At 39.5% G+C, this 19,728-nt stretch overlaps 1 protein-coding gene across 1 annotated transcript in view; it reads left to right on the plus strand.

Moving 5' to 3' along the window:
- The window catches only part of LOC134187617 (MAM and LDL-receptor class A domain-containing protein 2-like), a 46,225-nt gene extending 29,280 nt beyond the window's left edge, over nt 1-16,945 (plus strand). The window contains 19 exon segments of the mRNA XM_062655768.1: nt 5-74; nt 143-241; nt 668-933; nt 1,185-1,272; nt 2,159-2,215; nt 2,984-3,005; nt 3,062-3,309; nt 4,592-4,669; nt 5,881-6,222; nt 6,326-6,466; nt 6,570-6,719; nt 7,620-7,958; nt 10,134-10,223; nt 10,599-10,677; nt 10,741-10,976; nt 11,362-11,437; nt 11,494-11,738; nt 16,184-16,291; nt 16,362-16,945. Of these exon segments, the coding sequence (XP_062511752.1) occupies nt 5-74; nt 143-241; nt 668-933; nt 1,185-1,272; nt 2,159-2,215; nt 2,984-3,005; nt 3,062-3,309; nt 4,592-4,669; nt 5,881-6,222; nt 6,326-6,466; nt 6,570-6,719; nt 7,620-7,958; nt 10,134-10,223; nt 10,599-10,677; nt 10,741-10,976; nt 11,362-11,437; nt 11,494-11,738; nt 16,184-16,291; nt 16,362-16,690 (3,063 nt within the window). The 3' untranslated portion in view covers nt 16,691-16,945.
- The last annotated feature ends 2,783 nt before the right edge of the window (nt 16,946-19,728 follow it).

Below are 19,728 nucleotides of genomic sequence, written 5' to 3' on the forward strand. Positions count from 1 at the left end.
TCAGTGCTTTGTAACCACCAAGCCTATTGCTACAACTCCAATTAGTGGTTTCTCTTTATATGCTACTTTACCATGTATTTGATTCCTGTGTTCATCGTTGGACATACAAGAGTTGGGCAGTAAAGTTGTGTAATGATTTTAGGGTGTTTCCCAAGATATTTGCAAGGCATGTCTGTGACCACGCTTCACACTAAGTTTTATATAGCTACTGTGTGCTCCACACTCAAAAGCTTTGATGCTGGTTTGTGTACTGACATGCTTCACTTCACAAACTGTGGTCACCGAATGGTTGTGGTTAGAGTAAGAATACCAACAGATAGTGATGTCAGTAGTAGACAGTGCATGACAGACATTGATGCTGTTTGAGTACTTGTAAGTATTTGCTTTGTTAATTGATATTATCTTCAAACCCAAGCATCCCAGATTTAACTTTTTTGCCTCCAAACAACTTTCCCTTTTTCGAACTTCAAAAGTTTGATTATCTTTATAGCTCATTACTGCCTACTCATTAAAGCAGGGCGTACATTTACCAAGCTGAAGCCAAGGCAGTAGGCATTGTCATGCTTTTTGTATGCTGTGGACAACCTTGTAATATTAAGGGATGGGATTGGGGATTTGCAGGAAGGTTGTACAGTGAGATTAAGCAGTAGCACTGTTTAATTTTTAGGTCGTTATATCGACATTGAGGCTTCATACCTTCGTGCTACTGGTGACACCGCTATTCTGTGGAGTTCGCTTTTCAATTCTTCAACAGCAGCGAACTGTTCTGTCAGGTTCTTTGCTTTTATGTACGGTCAACAAATGGGGAGTATAGCTGTGTCTCAAGTTATTGGAAAATCGTGGTCTCAAATCATGAATATTAGTGGAGAACAGGGACAAGACTGGAAGAAATTTAGTTTAAACGTTCCTTTGTCAGGAGGGAAGAAATTTAAGGTGATTATTTACATTCAGTTAGACAGAGTGTGTGTGTGTGTGTGTGTGTGTGTGTGTGTGTGTGTGTGTGTGTGTGTGTGTGTGTGTGTGTGTGTGTGTGTGTGTGTGTGTGTGCTATGATGTGTGTGTGTGTGTGTGTGTGTGTGTGTGTGTGCGTGCGTGCGTGACTGTGCGTGTGTGCATGTGCTGCTTACGTTTGTACTCACACGACTCAGCTCAGTGTGATTCATGCTGCTATTTTGATGTTTCAGCTTGTCTTTGAGGGAGTTCGTGGGAATGGCTATGCTGGTGATATTGCATTAGACGACTTGACGTTCAGCACATCTTGTCCAAAACCAGGCAAGAAACCTATTTTTGTCCCAACGAGCTTCTTATGAGACTGACAATTGGTGGTTTGCAATATGACGTTTAATACATGATCAGATATTTAATACATTATAAGATACACACACACGCGCGCGCGCGAGCACACACACACACACACACACACACGCACACACACACACACACACACACACACACACACACACACACATACACAGATTCAAACGCACGCACGCAAGCTCGTGCGCGCACACACACTCACACGAACACTTAGAAACTATACATTTGGACATGTGACGCATGCATTTAAACGCATATGCGCAAAACCCCACTTTGTATACTAATATCTACTGATATGTGCATGCGTTCTTCAATTGGTGTTCGTCAATTCTTCTATTTCAGAACTTCCCACTGAGTATCCAACTACTGACGCAATGACAACATCTACTCCAACCGCAGCCAAGAGATTCGTTGACCCTTGTTTTACATCAGGTGCTGTTCTATTGTTCGTCTATCTATTTGTCGGTGTATAAAATGCATAAACGTTTGTAAAAGATTTGGCTGGTTTCGTTTAAGTTTTGAAATATTTTAATTTGATTTGATCGATTGAGTGTACAATAGCTGATCAAATGTAGCTGCTCATGCACAACGAGCAATGTATCAATATGCGACGTATAGTAAAGGTTGAACTTGAGTTTTTGGTAGGAATAGTTTGTAAAGTGAAAGTGATTGTCAAAATAACTACACGTAGTATGTTTCTAATTTTTTGTATGAATGCATAGCACATATTTAAGGCAGCATTTCGACACTGAGCAAGTCAATGAGCTTTTGTGATTAATCAATCAACTATTAAGTGAATGAACACGGCGAAATTACTAAGTGTTTTATTCTAATTGTTCAGCTTCGTCCATTGCTGATGGAAGTGTGAGGCTTGCTGATGGGGACACTCCAAATGAAGGTCGAGTGGAAATATATCACAAGTATTGGAAGTCACTTTTCCTTGAAACTGCAATGACTAAACATAAAATATTCGATTAACACAGTGGGCGAAGTGGAACAGTATGCGATGACAATCGGACTTGAGCTAATGGACAAGTGGTTTGTAAGCAGCTAGGATACCGATACTACTGGAGTAGACTATATAATAGGCCAGGTAGTGGGAGTATATGGATGGACTATGTCAGATGCAGTGCAAGCGACTTAAGATTACAGCATAGCTCATTTCCTGGTTGGGGAAGTCACAATTGTGGTCATAGAGAGGATGTAGGCGTAGTATGTGGTGAGTGTAATCAACTAAGCCATTATTTATAGATCTAATTTTACAAAAAAAAAAATTAATTATAAAATTTAAAAATCAAGTTTACTTTTTGATTGTTTATTGCATTTGAATTGCTTTGCTTTATTTAATTAACCGGAATTGCATTTAATATTTGCATTTGGTTCGCTTTGTATCCGAAAATTCATATCTCAGACCTGCAGAACACATGGCTTCTGTTGAGGCATGTCCTATGTGGCCACTTTGTTACATAGAAAAATTGCATGTAAATATTGTAGTTTGAATTACAAAATGTCCAATTTGGTTTGTATTTTGTTACATAATAAGATTATTTGCTTATGAGTGTAAAATCGCGTTAGATAAGATAACTAAGGAACTTACAAAAATTTGTGCAGGAACTGCACTCGAAGGTTACGTTCGACTTGTTTAATGTATATTCTGCAAATGCAGGAAGGGTTGAAATTTATCACAAGTGAGTGATAATTACGACCATTTTGTAACTCAAGCGCAATTTCTATTTCTATACAGTGAGGAGTGGGGAGGCGTGTGCGCTGACGGTTGAGATTTGAATGAGGCGAATGTGGTGTGTAAACAACTGGGTTACTCACACGCTCGTAGTGCCACTGCTGGCTCATATTTCGGGCAAGACTGCGGAAGAATATGGATAAGCGATATTAATTGCCATGTTTTGGGGTATTCACGACTAGTCGACTGCCCTTTCTCAGGCTGGCGCCTACGCAGCTGTAATCATTTTGGATATGCGGGTGTGATCTGCGGTAAGACAATCACTGTAGCAGAGGAAAATGCTGTCTAGTGTCTATAGCTTCTTTTGTATAATAATTTACTTTTTAAGATCAGTATCTACAAATTGAAACAGGTGTGTGTGTGAAAGAGTTATTAATAGACAATTAACTGATGACGTCACGTTCAACTTGCTAACTGTAGAGTGTTGATAATTTATTAGTAGGATAGGAACTCATTTACTGTCGACGTGTTTAACGATAATGGTGGTTATAAGTGTTTGTGTGAACGATTTTATGTATGTTCTTCGTCAATTCTTACACACACACACACACACACACACACACACACACACACACACACACACACACACACACACACACACACACAAACACACACACACACACACACACACACACACACACACACACACACAACACACACACACACACACACACACACACACACACACACACACACACAAACACACACACACACACACACACACACAAACACACACACACACACACACACACACACACACACACACACACACACACACACACACATACACACACACTGGTTTGAACGTTTGACTCTCGCTAGTCAGTCGCCATCGACCTCTAATCGTGACGTACGTCACTCACAATGCAACCGGTCAAAGAACAGGATGTTGCTGTGTCATGGTACGCGTTGGTACACACCCGCTTTGGTGAGCGTCCCTATCCAGGCATCTTGAAAACAAGCTAATAATTACACACCTGTATACCGGCAATCCGATAGTGTTAGTAAACTTTTTCGTTTTTCTTTCGCTGAATCGAACAGATTGGTAGTCACCAAATTGATAGTGTTGGGGTGAAGTTAAAACTTTATTTATTTATTTTTTTATTTATCCACGAGAATCTCTTGTTATACACTAACTCCTGTTGTTTCGTACTGGAAGTAATTCGTTGCTCGGAAGCTCGTTAAATGACAGTATGAGTTAGAATTTCGTTATAGGTTTGAAGGCCATTGCCTCTAGCTTATAGACACAAAGCAAACGGTCTTCATTGATTCAAGAATTTAATAACTTAATTAAGTTAGGAGTAAAAGTCATGATTTCTGTTTACTTCATTTATCCAACATATTCACTTATACAACAGGGTCCAAGCCCAAGGTGTGGGATAAGTGACACGCGATTGTAATAACACTTACTGAGAGATGGAGCGTTTTAATACAGAAATTTAGAAGGATGTTTGAACATATTGAATTTCTGCAGACGACGGACATGGTTTTCTACTTCAAATTGTTACAGCTGTTGTTATTGCTTATTTGTAGGTTCGCCTATTTTGCCACCAAATTCATTCCCGTCTCAACCATTTCCTGGTGTGTTACAACTGCGCTCCACGTCTCTTAGTACTTACTCACTGTTCTAATACTTACAGACACGACATGCTCGTTTGAAAACAATTTTTGCATGTGGTCTAATGATGTCTCTAATGACGTTGATTGGTTATGCTTCAAGAAAGTACTCCTTCATATCAAACTGGGCCAACTGATGATCACACATACCAAAATGGCAGTGGTAAGGAAGTAAAAAAATTGATAACACACAAAGTTGATTTAAGCATTTTATTCTTATGTATTTACTTTGTCAACTGTTTGTGCGTTTGTTTGGTTTCTTGACTGCCTTTTTGTCACTCAGTTATTTCTATTTTCTATTATTTAAATTCCAAGTTGTGTGAGTGTAGGTGTGGAATGGTGTGTGTGTGTGTGTGTGTGTGTGTGTGTGTGTGTGTGTGTGTGTGTGTGTGTGTGTGTGTGTGTGTGTGTGTGTGTGTGTTTGTGTCTGTGTCTGTGTCTGTGTGTCTGTGTGTGTGTGTGTGTGTGTGTGTGTGTGTGTGTGTGTGTGTGTGTGTGTGTGTGTGTGTGTGTGTGTGTGTGTGTGATTGTGAAAGAGTGTATGTGTGTGTGTATGTGTGTGTGTGTGTGTGTGTGTGTGTGTGTGTGTGTGTGTGTGTGTGTGTGTGTGTGTGTGTGTGTGTGTGTGTGTGTGTGTGTGTGTTGTGTCTGTTTCTGTGTCTGTGTGTCTGTGTGTGTCTGTGTGTGTGTGTGTGTGTGTGTGTGTGTGTGTGTGTGTGTGTGTGTGTGTGTGTGTGTGTGTGTGTGTGTGATTGTGAAAGAGTGTATGTGTGTGTGTGTGTGTGTGTGTGTGTGTGTGTGTGTGTGTGTGTGTGTGTGTGTGTGTGTGTGTGTGTGTGTGTGTGTGTGTGTGTGTGTGTGTGTGTGTGTGTGTGTGTGTGTGTGTGTGTGTTGTGCGTACGTGTATGTCAGCACAGATAGACATACTCATGCATGAGTGCTAAATGAGATTATACATTTATGTGTGTTGTTTGTTTGTTGGGCCTTATCTTCTTGTGTACGTTTGCTTTCTTGTTGGTTATTTTTGGTCAATCTGCTGCTTGCCAGCTGTGGATTTGTCTATTTGTCTGTTCGTTTGTGCATGTGTCTTGTGATTTCTACACCAATTCTGTAGCAGTCCTTACCATTTAATGTTGTTCTTTACGCTTTTTGTGTTCTCCTTCTTTTTCTTTTTTTTTTGTACTTACAATTTGCTCTATTTGCAGGTAAGTACATCTACTTTAAAACCACAAGTGCAGGCTATTCTAGTCATGCTGCTCTTGTCAGTCCCGAGTATCTCAAGAGTGGCAGTGCATGTCGCATGCAGTTTGCATATCATTTCTATGGCAGTAACATTGGAGACATGGACGTCTACTTTGTGACTAATGGAGATGGAAAAATTCATAATTTGTGGTCTACAACTGGAAATCAAGGAAACGTTTGGCATATGCGTACAGTGTTTATTGGACCACAGACGGACTTCAACATTTATTTTAGTGCCACTCATTATGTTGGTAACCAGGATGATATGGCACTGGACGATATCTCATTTCTTGACTGTGATTCGAGTAAGTCTGTTATAACTATTAATAAGCTAACCTCGCGCGCGTTAACAAGGGCTGTGCAGACTATACCGTGACTCGATCAAGACTTTCTTTCATCTACTACCAGACAATCATCGCAAACACCGAGGAACCAGCGGAAGTTTTGTGAAAGAATCACACACAGTGAGCAGCATGCGGCATCACAACGCAGCGTGGCAACGATGGTGCGTCATCATGACGACACTCGTCACTTTCAGCACGATTTCAGGTTCGTTCACATGCCCATTCATTACTCCAGTGTGCAGAGCGTGTAATGTGTTATACTACCACCACTGCACAACATTCACTCTCACACTTCCGGTTCTCTACAGAATCGGTCAAAACGACGTGCGATTTCGAGTCTGGATTTTGTGGCTGGAAGAACTTGCCCCGCAATGACCAGGACTGGAGACTGAGGAGCGGCTCAACGTCGTCTGATGACACGGGCCCTAGTACGGATCACACCACAGGAACATCCTTAGGTGCTATTTTGGTTTTCTGTTACCAGTTTTCACATCCTGTACTTGCCTTGCTTCTTCGTGTATGGAAGACGAATTATAGTTTACTTTTAGTTGTCTGTTTGAGTGCTTGAGTACTTAGTTATGACTTATCTGGCTTGTTCTGTGTCTGTCCAAGTGTCTGTCTTTTCTTTGTTTTTCTCTCTGTTTATCATTTTATTTATCTGTGTTTGTTTGTTTTTGTTTGTCTGTTTATGTACGTGCCTGTGTGTTCTATGTTTGTCTGTACTTTGTCAGTCTGTTTTCATTTTGTTTATCTGTGTTTGTTTATTTGTTTGTTTATTTATTTAGGTATCTGTGTGCTCTGTATTTCTCCTTTTTGTTTGTCAGTCTGTCTATCATTTGGGTATCTGTTATTGTTTGATTTGTTTGTCTATTTGTTTATTTGTTTGATTATTTGTTTATCTATGTATCTCTGTTCAATGTTTGTCTTTCTTTCTTCTGTCTGTCTCTAGTCATGACTTTCTGCTTCATTTTGCTTAGTTGTGTTTGTCTGTCTGTTTGTTTGTTCGTTTGTCTGTTTTTTCGTGTGTTTGTTTGTTTGTTGGTTTATCTATGTGCCTGTGTGTTCAATGTTTGTCTGTTTTTTCATCTCTCTGTCGATCACCTTGTCTTTCTATCTATAGTTTTGATTATTTGTGTTTATCACTTTGCTTGTTTGTTTGTCTGTCTGTTTGTTTCTTAATATGTCTGTTTGTCTGTTTTGCTGTTTGTTTATCTAGGTGTCTCTGTGTTAAACATTTGTCTGTTTTTCTTTCATTTGTCTGTCTGTCTATCATATTGTCTGTCTGTTTGTTTATTTGTTTATTTGTCTTTTTGTATTTTATTAAGTTTTATTTGTAGAATACATGCTTGTTATGCTAGGTCATTACGTGTACATTGAGACGGCAGGAGCAAGCAATGCACAAGCTGTACTTGCAAGTTATGCTGTGACCAACTCAAATGAAACGACCTGTAAATTGTCAATGGCTTATCACATGTACGGCTCACAAATTGGTACATTGGAAGTGATTGCTCACACTACGTACGGAAACTCTCCATTATGGAGTCATTTTGGCAACCAGGCGATTTGGTGGTTAACCACTACTGTTGACTTTGGAAGCATAAATGGCTCGTTTGAAATTTATGTGAGGGCTTCACATTCATTTGGCTTTAGAGGAGACATTGCTTTGGATGATCTTTCACTGACTGATTGTTCTCCAGGTACGTTTGCTATTGCTAGTGATCAGAACTGAAAGTGCTAATTGATTAATGAATGACATCATTCCAGTAGAGAATGCAGGTATTGATACACCTGTACTATATCCGTCCAAATACAAATCCCACTAAAATTAAGCTGTGGAGCTTTAGTTCATACCACTTTACAACTTAGTCTGAATGTTGTTCTTAATAAAAGACTCAGACTGAATAGAAGACTTACTCAGCCTTTAGCTGCATGCATACAGGTGGTATTTGTTTTGACCTGCAGAGCCACCTACTCGACCATTCGTTTGAAATTATCATATATTCGCTCAAGTATGTAGGAGTCACTACCAACGTTGATGACACGGACTGGCAGGATGCATATTCCTGTCAAAGCAAGTCAAAGTCAAACATTATCTCTACGTTAGCAATGACAAATCACAATAAGTGGAAGCCACTGAGCTGATGCCGGAAGGTGGTACAGGAGGAAGATGATCTAACACTTTCAGAAGAATCAGACTTGAAGTCTTTACTGGACTACTTGCTACAACTGTTATGTAGCTGGATACCACTTTAACAGATACGAGTAGTGTACATAATTGAAAAGTGAAGCAACTTGCAACTCTCTAGCATGCAGTCAATATCTTTGTACCATATAAGCCTTTGTCTAAATACATGTCCCAATTCTTTTATTAGTACACAAAAAGGCTTATTGAATTCTATCATTTAATTCAGCCCCAGGACTTGTATTTGGACAGATACTGTATCCTAATTAATACAATGAGCTAATGTATTTACATGTGTAATCCTCAAATATAGTAATTATTTATTAGTAATTAATAATAACACTTACAGTCGCGTGTCACTTATCCAAGGTTCAATTATCCCGACAGGTCACGCTTGCCACATGGGTGATGATATGACAGATAATGAATACATCCTGCATATTATATAAATTCACAATCAATTGTGAAAAGTATACTTTTTATCTTTAGATTACACGCACGCACGCACACACACACACACACACACACACACACACACACACACACTCACACACACACACACACACACTGGTTTGAACGTTTGACTCTCGCTAGTCTGTCGCAATCGACCTCTAATCGTGACGTGCGTCACTCACAATACAACCTGTCAAAGAACAGGATGTTGCTGCGTCATGGTACGCGTAGGTACACACTCGTTTGGCTGACCTTCTCTATCTGGGCATCTTGATTGTTTTTTCTTCCGCTGAATCGAGCAGGCTCGTAGTCACCTATTTGATAGTGGTGGGGCTGAGTTAAAAATTAGTATTTATTTTTTTATTTATCCACGAGAATCTTGTTATACACCAACTCCTGTTTTTTCGTTCTGAAAGTAATTTGTCGCTCGGAAGGTCGTTAAATGAGAGTATGAGTTAGAATTTCGTTATAGACTTGAACGCTATTGCCTCTAGCTATAGACACAAAGCAAACAGCCTTCATTGATTCAAAAATTTAATAACTAAATTAAGTTAGGAGTAAAAGTCATGGTTTCTGTGGACGGTTTAGCTGTTCATCTTGTAAGCAAGGCTAACAATAATTATTTGACTGTATTTATCTATTTTTAATTAACCCTTTCGTGTCAGCCCAGTACGATAACGAGGTCACCTGATTATTTTGATGTTACGGTATGAAACTATCTGCTATTTGTGACTATGGCTGCCACGAACTGCAGCAGATGCTGGCTAGAAAGAAGAAGACAACAGACAGGACGATTGACGTGATCGAGTAACATGCAGGAGTGATTAGTGCCTTGTTTCATCCATTGGTTGTTGAATCTCTCGGCTTGTGGTCACACAGTTTGGAGATTTTGAAGGACATGGTCAGAAGAGTAGCTTTGAAGAACAATGGTAGCATATTTACTTAGTTTCCAATTTTCATGAGCAACAGTGTTCGTGCAGCTCTACACTACTCCTCTATACTCTCTATTTCGATCCTTGTTAGACTATTGTATGCTAGTAACGCACACATGCACACACATATCACACACACGCACGCGCGCACACACACACACATACATTATAAATTTGAATTTTCGGGTTACTTGCGCACGGGTATAAACGCATGTTCGCCAAAACCCCACTTTCTATACTAGCATCTACTGATATGTGCATGTGTTCTGCAGTTTGGACAATGTTGATCAATTCTTCTTTTTCAGGACTTCCAACTGTATACTCAACTACTGACGCAATGACAACATCTACTCCAACCGCAGCCAAGAGATTCGTTGACCCTTGTTTTCCACCAGGTGCTGTTCTATTGTTCGTCTATCTATTTGTCGCTGTATAAAACGCACACACGGTTGTAAAAGATTCTCTGTTTTCGATATTTGTCGTTTGAGTTTTTGAATTATTTCAGTTTGATTTGACCGATTGAATGAGCAGTGACTAATCATATCTGCATACAGTAAAGGTTGAACGTGAGGTTTTAATGCGAATGTATTTCATAAAGTGAATGTCAAAATAACTAGTATGTTTCTAATATTTTGTAAGAATGCATAGCATATATGTAAAAGTAGCAATTTGACACTGAACAACTCAATGTTGCTTTTGTGATTAATTAATCAATTATTAAGTGAATGAACACGGCAAAATTACTAAATGTTTTATTATATTGTGTACAGCTTCGTCTATTGCAGACGGAAGTGTGAGGCTTGTTGATGGGAACACTCCAAATGAAGGTCGAGTGGAAATATATCACAAGTATAGGAATTCACTTTTTCTTGAAACTGCAATGGCTAAACATAAAATACTTGGTTAATACAGTGGGCGATGGGGAACAGTATGCAGTGACTTCTGGACTTCAACTAACGGACGAGTGATTTGTAAGCAGCTAGGATACCGATACTACCTCAGTAGACTATATAATAGGCCAACTAGTGGGAGTGTATGGATGGATGACGTCAGATGCAGTGCAAGCGACTTAAGATTGCAGCATTGCTCATTTCGTGGTTGGGGAATTCACAATTGTTTTCCTAGCGAAGATCTAGCCGTAATATGTGGTGAGTGTAATCAACTAAGCCATTATTTATAATTCTAATTTTACAGAAATAAAATTAATTATGAAAACTAACAATCAAATTTAATTTTGTGATATTTTTGCATTTCAATTGCTTTATATAATTAACCGATATTTTATTTAAATATTGACATTCGGTTCGCTTGGTATCCGAAATTCAAAGCACGGAGCTGCAGAACCCAGGGCTTCTGTTGAGGCATGTCTTATGTGGCCACTTTGTTACGTACGAAAATTATATGTAAACATTGTATTTTGAATTACAAAATGTCCAATTTAATTTGTATTTTGTTATATAATAGGATTATTTGCTCATGAGTGTAAAATTGCGTTAAATAAATTAATTAAGGAATGTACAAAATTTTGTGCAGGAGCTGCAATCGACGGTGACGTTCGACTTGTTAATGGATATACTGCAAATGCAGGAAGGGTTGAAATTTATCACAAGTGAGTGGTGATTACGACCGTTTTGCAACTCAGGCGCAATTTCTATTTCTATACAGTGGGGAGTGGGGAGGCGTGTGCGCTGACGGTTGGAATTTGATTGATGCGAATGTGGTGTGTAGACAACTCGGTTACTCACACGCTCGTAGTGCCACTAGTGGCTCATATTTCGGGCAAGGCTGCGGAAGAATATGGATAAGCAATTTTAATTGCCATGTTCGGTATGATTCACGATTAGACTGCCCTTTCTCAGGCTTGGACGTACGCAGCTGTGATCATTCTGGATATGCTGGTGTGATCTGCGGTAAGACAATAATTACTATAACTTAGGAAATTACTGTCTATTGTGATAATGTCTATAGCTTCTTTTGTATAAATGGCGATCGAAGCGAACCTCTCTCTTGTCCTGTCAATTGATCTCGAGATATATTATATTTATATATTTATATATTTATATATTTATATTTATATACGTGCGTCAGCACTTGTCATATGGGTTTACGGCAAAACAGAAAGACAAACCGACAAAACGACGATGCCAGATGAATGCAATTTTGACTCCGTAACATATGCGCTAAAAATTGAAGCAAGGGACCCTTTTCGAGGGGTCGACTCAATTGTAATTCGTTGGCGAGAAGAGTCAAACGACTCTCGATTTTGCTCCCTTACGCGACTAAAGAGCAAACGAGACTGATTCGTGACAAACGAAATAAAGAGGAAAAGCTAAAAGAAGAGAAAAGTTTTTTTTTTGAGTTTCCGCGCGTTACTTTGACAGAAATTATTTCTACGCAACCATTGTCACGTGACTATGCGATCATTGTTACGCGACTATCTCAATAAACGAGTGAGACGATTGAAGCGTGAACGAAGAATTGAAGACAACTATAGTGTTTTGCGTTCAATTATCCGAACTCGGCGTTCAGTGACCCGATTCAGGCAAGCAATTATCCGAATTGGGCGTTCAGTTATCCGATTCGGACATTCAATTATCCGATGTTCTGTCCTATTTAGAGGTACCAAATATAAAAATAATTATTTTAGTCGCACATTTCTTTCATGACGTCTTTGTAGGATGCTCACTCCCGTTTCAGCTGAACAATAAATGATTGATTCAAGAAAGGTGGGAAGGTCGAAGTAGTAAAATTCAAGGTCTTGATTAGCTAAAAATCTGCTAAGACGCATGATGGACTGTTGCATACATGGTATCACGCAAGACGCGCGATTTACAAAGGATGCGGATTACACCACGATTGACGGAGCAAGGCGTTGTTGTAGGCTTCCTAGATATGTAGATTTAGTTCGCTCACAACAGCTTAGTTAAACCTCCGCGGAAACGTGGGACACCAAGATTAGTGCAAAGGAAATTATCGTACAACACACGCTAAAAATTCACGCTAAAGTCAAGATTAATTACAAATTATTGCGTTTAGACAGCTGATGAATGATGATTTTTGAGCAGCTGCCTAACTGCAGACTATGTAAGTTATTTAGTTTCCATGATATTGCACAACAGCTGTAAGCAACGGATAATTGAACGCCGAGTTCAGATAATTGAACAACGGATTCGGATAATTGAAAGAAAAATACTATAAAAGAGCAACTGAAAGTAGGTTTCTTGAGTTTCCGCGTTTGTTTGACAGAAACTATTTCTACTTAACGCAACCATTGTTACGTGAGTAGGTAAAACAGAACACCATCGCTCGCCAAACACAATGCTAACCGAGCATTTACTAGTATATTTATATATTTATATATTTATATATTTATATATTTATAAATTTATATATTTATATATTTATATATTTATATGCGTACGTCAGCGCTTGTCATATGGATTTACGGCAAAACGGAAAGATTGATCAACAAAACGGCAATGCCAGATGAATGCAATTTTGACTCCGTAACATACGCGCTAAAATTGAAGCAAGGGACTCCTTTCGATTGGTCGACTCAATTTTAATTTTTTGGCGAGAAGAGTAAAACGACTCTCGATTTTGCTCCCTTACGCGACTAAAGAGCAAAGGAGACTGATACATAACGAACGGGATGGAAAGGAAAAGCTAAAGAAGAGAAAAGTCTGTTTGTTGAGTTTCCGCGCGTTACTTTGACAGAAATTATTGTGACGCAACCATTATCACGTGACTACGCGACCATTGTTACGCGACTATCGTAGTAAACGAGTGAGACAATTGAAGCTTGAACAAATAATTGAAGACAACTATAGTATTTTGCGATCAATTATCCGATTCAGGCAATCAGTTATCCGAATTGGACGTTCAGTTATCCGATTCCGGCATTCAATTATCCGACTCAGGTATTCGATTATCCGATGTTCTGTCTTAGAAGTACTAAATTTATAGAAATAATTGTTTCAGTCTGATATGTAAAGTCAAACCGCGCACATTTCTTTCATGACGTCTTTCTATGATGCTTACTCACGTTTCAGCTGAACAATAGATAATTGATTCAAGAAGTGTGAGAAGGCAAAGCAGTAAAATTCGAGCTCTTGATTAGCTAAAAACTCGCTAAGAAGCATGATGGACTGTTGCATGGTATTACGCATGACGCGCGGTTTGCAAAGTATGCGGATTACACCACGATTGACAGATCAAGGCGTTGTTGTAGGCTTCCTAGATATGTAGATTTAGTTCGCTCACAACATCTTAGTTAGACCTCCGCGGAAACGTGGGACACCAAGATTAGTGCAAAGAAAATTATCGTACAACACACGCTAAAATTCACGCTGAAGTCAAGATTAATTACAAATTATTGCGTTTAGACAGCTGAAGAATGGTGATATTTGAGCAGCTGCCCAACGCAGACTGTTAGTTATTCAATTTTCCATGATAATGCACAACAGCCGTAAACAACGGATAATCGAACGTCTGAATGGGATAATTGAACGCCCAATTCGGATAATTGAACGCCAAATACTATAGAAGAGCAACTGAAAGTCTGTTTTCTTAGTTCCCGCGCTTGTTTGACAGAACTATTGCTACGTAACGCAGCCATTGTTACGTGAATTATCACTCAATAGGTAAAGACAGAACACCATCGCTCGCCAAATACAATGCTAACCGAGCATTTAATAGTAATTAAGTTACGAGCGTAAAAGAAGTACACCACAATAAGTGATAGAATGCTTCGCGAGAAGCTCACTCTAAACGGATTGAATTGACTTCCGGTCTATCTGTCGATATGTCGCTACGTATGTTGGTACCTATGTCGTTTGTAAGCGTGCGTCACGCTTGGGGTGTTTGTCGAGCCAATCAACAATCGTTTTGGACGCAAAACGTACGTGACGTAATACTAGCTTGTAAGCGTGAATCACTCTCGGGAATTTGTTGAGCCAATCAGCAGTCCTTTGGGAGACCAGCAATGGCTGACGTAACAATCCCGCGCATTATGACAGAAAACCAAGATGACGTAAACCTCCATTTTACGGTCAAACGGTCGTCGAACCGAGAAGCGCAGAGTAAAGTTCAGGTAATACTCGTATGCGTTTGTTACTTGTTACAAAAGAATTGCAAAACTAACGAATTCATCGTTCTTCAAGAAGCCAAGCGAAGGTCCCATGAAACCATGCATCTAGCTAAGTACCATTGCATGCGCACCACCAGCATGTCATCCGCGATCAAGAGAGTAATATGTTCTAAGTAGGACTGATGATGAAATATCGACGTCGTCTTGCGAGAGAGATTCGTAGGAAACGTTGTATACACTGCTTTCTTCTGGATCCGGTCGCTAGATGTTCATGCATGTCGCTTTACAGCATTTTCTAGGCAGCTAGAAGACGTACATCTATCTCTAGCTACAACGAATTAGCGGAACGAAAGATGACGACGATTTAATAAAAGTATGCTAATGATGTCCATCGCAATAGTTAACTAATTTGTTAACTTCCAGTGATGCAAGAGCGCTAGACATGCAGAATTGAGAAATAACGTAGATAACAAGCCCGCTCAGTGAAAGAGTTGCGTAGCTGTCTGAATTCGAAGTAGTGTGTGACATTGATGGTTTTTAGATAATTATCTTTAATCTCATTGGTAAACTCATGTGTTTTCAAAGAACTACCGTTTACATTCTAACAACAATTAAGCTAATGATTAATTATTGATAATGACAAATAACAAAATTTAATAAACTTTACATTAAGATTTGCAATAATTGTACAAGGGACAGACACAGACACAGACATACACAGAGATGCAGACGCGCGCTCGCACACACACACACACACGTGCGCGCGCGCACACACACACACACACACACACACACACACACACACACACACTCACACACACACTTACAAACACACGCGCGCGCGCCCTTGTAGGTCTGAAGCGACGGTGTAAACACAGCTTCATTTAGCAGTTTTTTAGTAAAATAGAAATCATTTACTGTCGACGTCTTTTAACAGTAATGTTGGTTATAAGGCTTTGTGTGAACGATTATTAGTATGTTCGTCGTCAATTCTTACACACACACACACACACACACACACACACACACACACACACACACACACACACACACACACACACACACACACACACACACACACACACAGACACACACACACACACACACACAGACACACAGACACACAGACACACACACACGCACACACACACACACACACACACACACACACACACACACACACACACAAGACAAACACGAGCTTCCTATTCTAGTATAAGGAAGAGTCATATTTAATAAATTTAACTTTTACCACATTTGTAATAGAAACACCTGTACCAACCAGTAACTGGTGGTCTCATGCAACAACAGCTGGCCCACATGACTTTTGGTGGTGGTATACAACTTCACCGCCTGGAAAAGATGATAAATCAGGTAAGATTGATCTATTTCTTGTTATTAAACAGTAAAAAGTATATATTTCGTTAATATTAATGTCGTATAGCGACTCCAATAATTGTTGGAGTTACAGTTTCTGTAATATCGGCTGTATTGGTATTTGTTATCGTTTTAATCGTCATAATCCGGGTAAGGCGCAAACGGGCTACCACTACAACAACGACGACAACAAGTGCTCAAGTATCGGTTGGACAACCGGCGCAGGCACAGTCTGTAATTTTCATACCATCTGCATATCTGAATGTGACATATCCCAGTCTTCACTTCCATTCTAATGAATTGGGAGCTCCGCCTTCTTACGAGGCGGTGATTGGCTATCGAGGCGATAGTCAAACAGTGAACTTTGGTGGGATAAATCAGCAATACGTCGCCTGACCCCTTCTGCATTGAATGGCAATGTATCTCAAATGTGACATAGCTGCCGTGTACATGTCTCGTCTCGTAGCGTAACATTGTAATGTGTGCATTTGAATTTTAACGTAAATAATAGTGAATAGTTCATTTTAGTGATTAGTATATTTCAAATGACATGTTTTAGAATTTGTAGATGAGATTGGATTATTGCTGGTAAGTAATAAATGTTTTGTCTAGCTTGTATTTCTATAATGTGAAAGTACTTAGGGCAACACAGCCTAGGCAAATATGTCTCTTTCTACGCTGCGTCGCACCGTTGTATTTTAGGAAAACTTGCGCACATAAACACACGTACGCAAGCAGAAACACAATCAGAAATACAAACACACACACACACACACACACACACACACACACACACACACCTGGAAAACTTAATTTCAAATCCTTAGCTAATTAATGAATTAATTGGCATGGTATTTGAATACAAATTTCGAAAACTTTTGGTAAAGGCTATAGAGTCGCAATTGCTAAAGGCGAATGCTATGACTGGCAACTCATTGCTCATGTTCTACCGCAGCCATGTACCAAACTCTCTCGCGTTAATGTTGTGGACTAATGAGTCACGTGATGCCATGGTTTGTACTTTACCATGCCATTGAAGATCTGCTTCGTTTTAAGTTTATTTTTTCAACGTGCAGGCTACAGGTAAGTAATCTGTACATTGTTTACATTCTGTCTAGTTGACAATTCCGCCAGGCTAACGGATTCGAGCGCTGATTTGAACTTCTAACTGGAACGCTTTGACAATTGCCGCTCGACGTTCACCATTCCCGGTCTAATCGTCACGTTCGTGACTCAAAGTAGTGTACATCTGGCCAGTATACAGAAACAGGATGTAGGTTTTACGTCATAATGACTCATGATAACATTTGTTGGCTTTTCGTTTCCGGGCATGTTGAGTTTATGACATAATTTGTCTGCCACTGAGAAGAATTTCGTTGCCATGGTGATAGTGCCATTAGTGACACCAGACTTCGAACTGTGGAACCAGGCCTGCAGATGCATGGGACCTTTTGACTAATATAAAAATTTGTGTGAACGATTATATGTATGTTCGTCGTCAATTCTTACACACACACACACACACACACACACACACACACACACACACACACAGGGCAGTGTAAACATAATTAGTTAATTTATGCACTGCTATATGCGTTCTTCAATTTGGACAATGTTCAGCAGTTGTTCTTTTTCAGAAGTTGTTCTTTTTCAGAATATCCAAATATATAACAAAATACCAGAAATACAACATCTACTCCAACCGTATCCGATACTGACTCTGACGTCTGTTTTTCAACAGGAGCTGTTGTATACAGTCAAAATTTGTAACTTCATAAAAGCGCTGAAATATAATTTACTATTTATATTATTCCTCTTTTAACTGATTGTATGTTATCTTTTAATTTTGAAATATTTTAAGTTAATTTTACGTATTGAATTGATACAATGTTTGATCAAATTTTATGACAAGCTCACAACGAGCATGTGCAATAACAGAGGTCGAACTTGATGTTGTGGAACGAATGTAGTAGATTTATATAGAGAATGTTAATTAACAAATTTTTATCGCGACATTTATGTTTTACAATATATAATAATGCGTCACACACACACACACACACACACACACACACACACACACACACACACACACACACACACACACACACACACATACACACACATAGATGTGTGTTGTACGTGTGTTAGTAAGCCACCAGTGGGAGCTGCATTTAGTCCGTCGGCCAACTCCTCAAAAGACGCTTCTATACGAAGTTGCGTAGCCCCCAAGCCCGGGGAATTTTTAATAACTCTAAAAGATAAAGCTGTATGACAGAACTCCAACTGCACTTGTTTGCCTCTCCATACCGGAGCCGTTAGGTAGCTGCACGTCAACAAAATTTAGGGGCGTGGCACACGGTCAGTAGATCGAGCTTGCTAACTCTGTAGTCGGCAGAGCACTCAAAACGGGTAAAAACGCATCATGCAAACTACTGAGGCATAAAGCATCCATTGTAAACATGTTAGCTCGCAGCATTAGCCAAATAGCTTACGATATAATATCACACGTGATCACATGGCACGCGATAACTACACCATTTAGTTGTGCGTCTGTCAACATTTCTAGAGACCTAAACTAAACCAGATTGCTCATTAGCAGTTCAACTTCTATTGCGGCAGCAGTAGAACAAACTGTAAGCAAACAGAAAGAAGTACCAATGCGAATTAGGCTGCCAACAGAAAGCCTAGATGTCCAGGCAAGCAGGCATCACGTAGAATGAAAGCACTGCACAGCTACCTTGTTGTGGACTATGAAACGGTGTCTTCTGTTCTTCTACGAATGGAAATCAACCGTCTTTCTGTAGTACTCTTTCCCAACCTCAAGTCTCAAACACGTGGCCTCATAACCTCGTCGGTTTGTCTTTGGCTGCCTTCATAAGAGTCCAAATTATTTTCTGAACGTGTGGGAAACAAGTAACACGCCAGACAGACGACGATCTGCGTTTATTTACGTAACCTCGTGTAAAGAATTGTGATGCGAGGGCGTAATGACTACTTCCGGTATCGTAATCGAAGTCTATGATGTACAGTTTAGTACAAGCATCCACTGTCAGATTGTGGTTTAGATGTATTTCCAGTTATCAATGTAGAAGTAAGAGCTTTCGCCTAACTACATTAGTTTATGTGTGAGCAAACTACTTGTTGTCTCCTTTCGACCAAGTGTTCTTACTTAGCTTTCAACTCAGCTTTCAACGGTATCAGTCGTAAAGTTGTCAACTGAACAGTTATATATCAAACCGAACGTCAGAGATTTATTGTTGCATTACTGTTGACCTTGTAAAATGTCAAATTCTAAATCATTTTGCAGTTTTGTTTTGAATATCATCAGATGTCTTTGCAGAGAGCAAAGATAGCAAAAATTGACTCTGAGCACTGCCTGTGCAATATTCGTCATGATGTTACCGATCCTCTCATGGCTCTTACACAAA

The sequence above is a fragment of the Corticium candelabrum genome, chromosome 12, assembly GCF_963422355.1.
Source record: "Corticium candelabrum chromosome 12, ooCorCand1.1, whole genome shotgun sequence".
NCBI classification, from domain to species: domain Eukaryota; kingdom Metazoa; phylum Porifera; class Homoscleromorpha; order Homosclerophorida; family Plakinidae; genus Corticium; species Corticium candelabrum.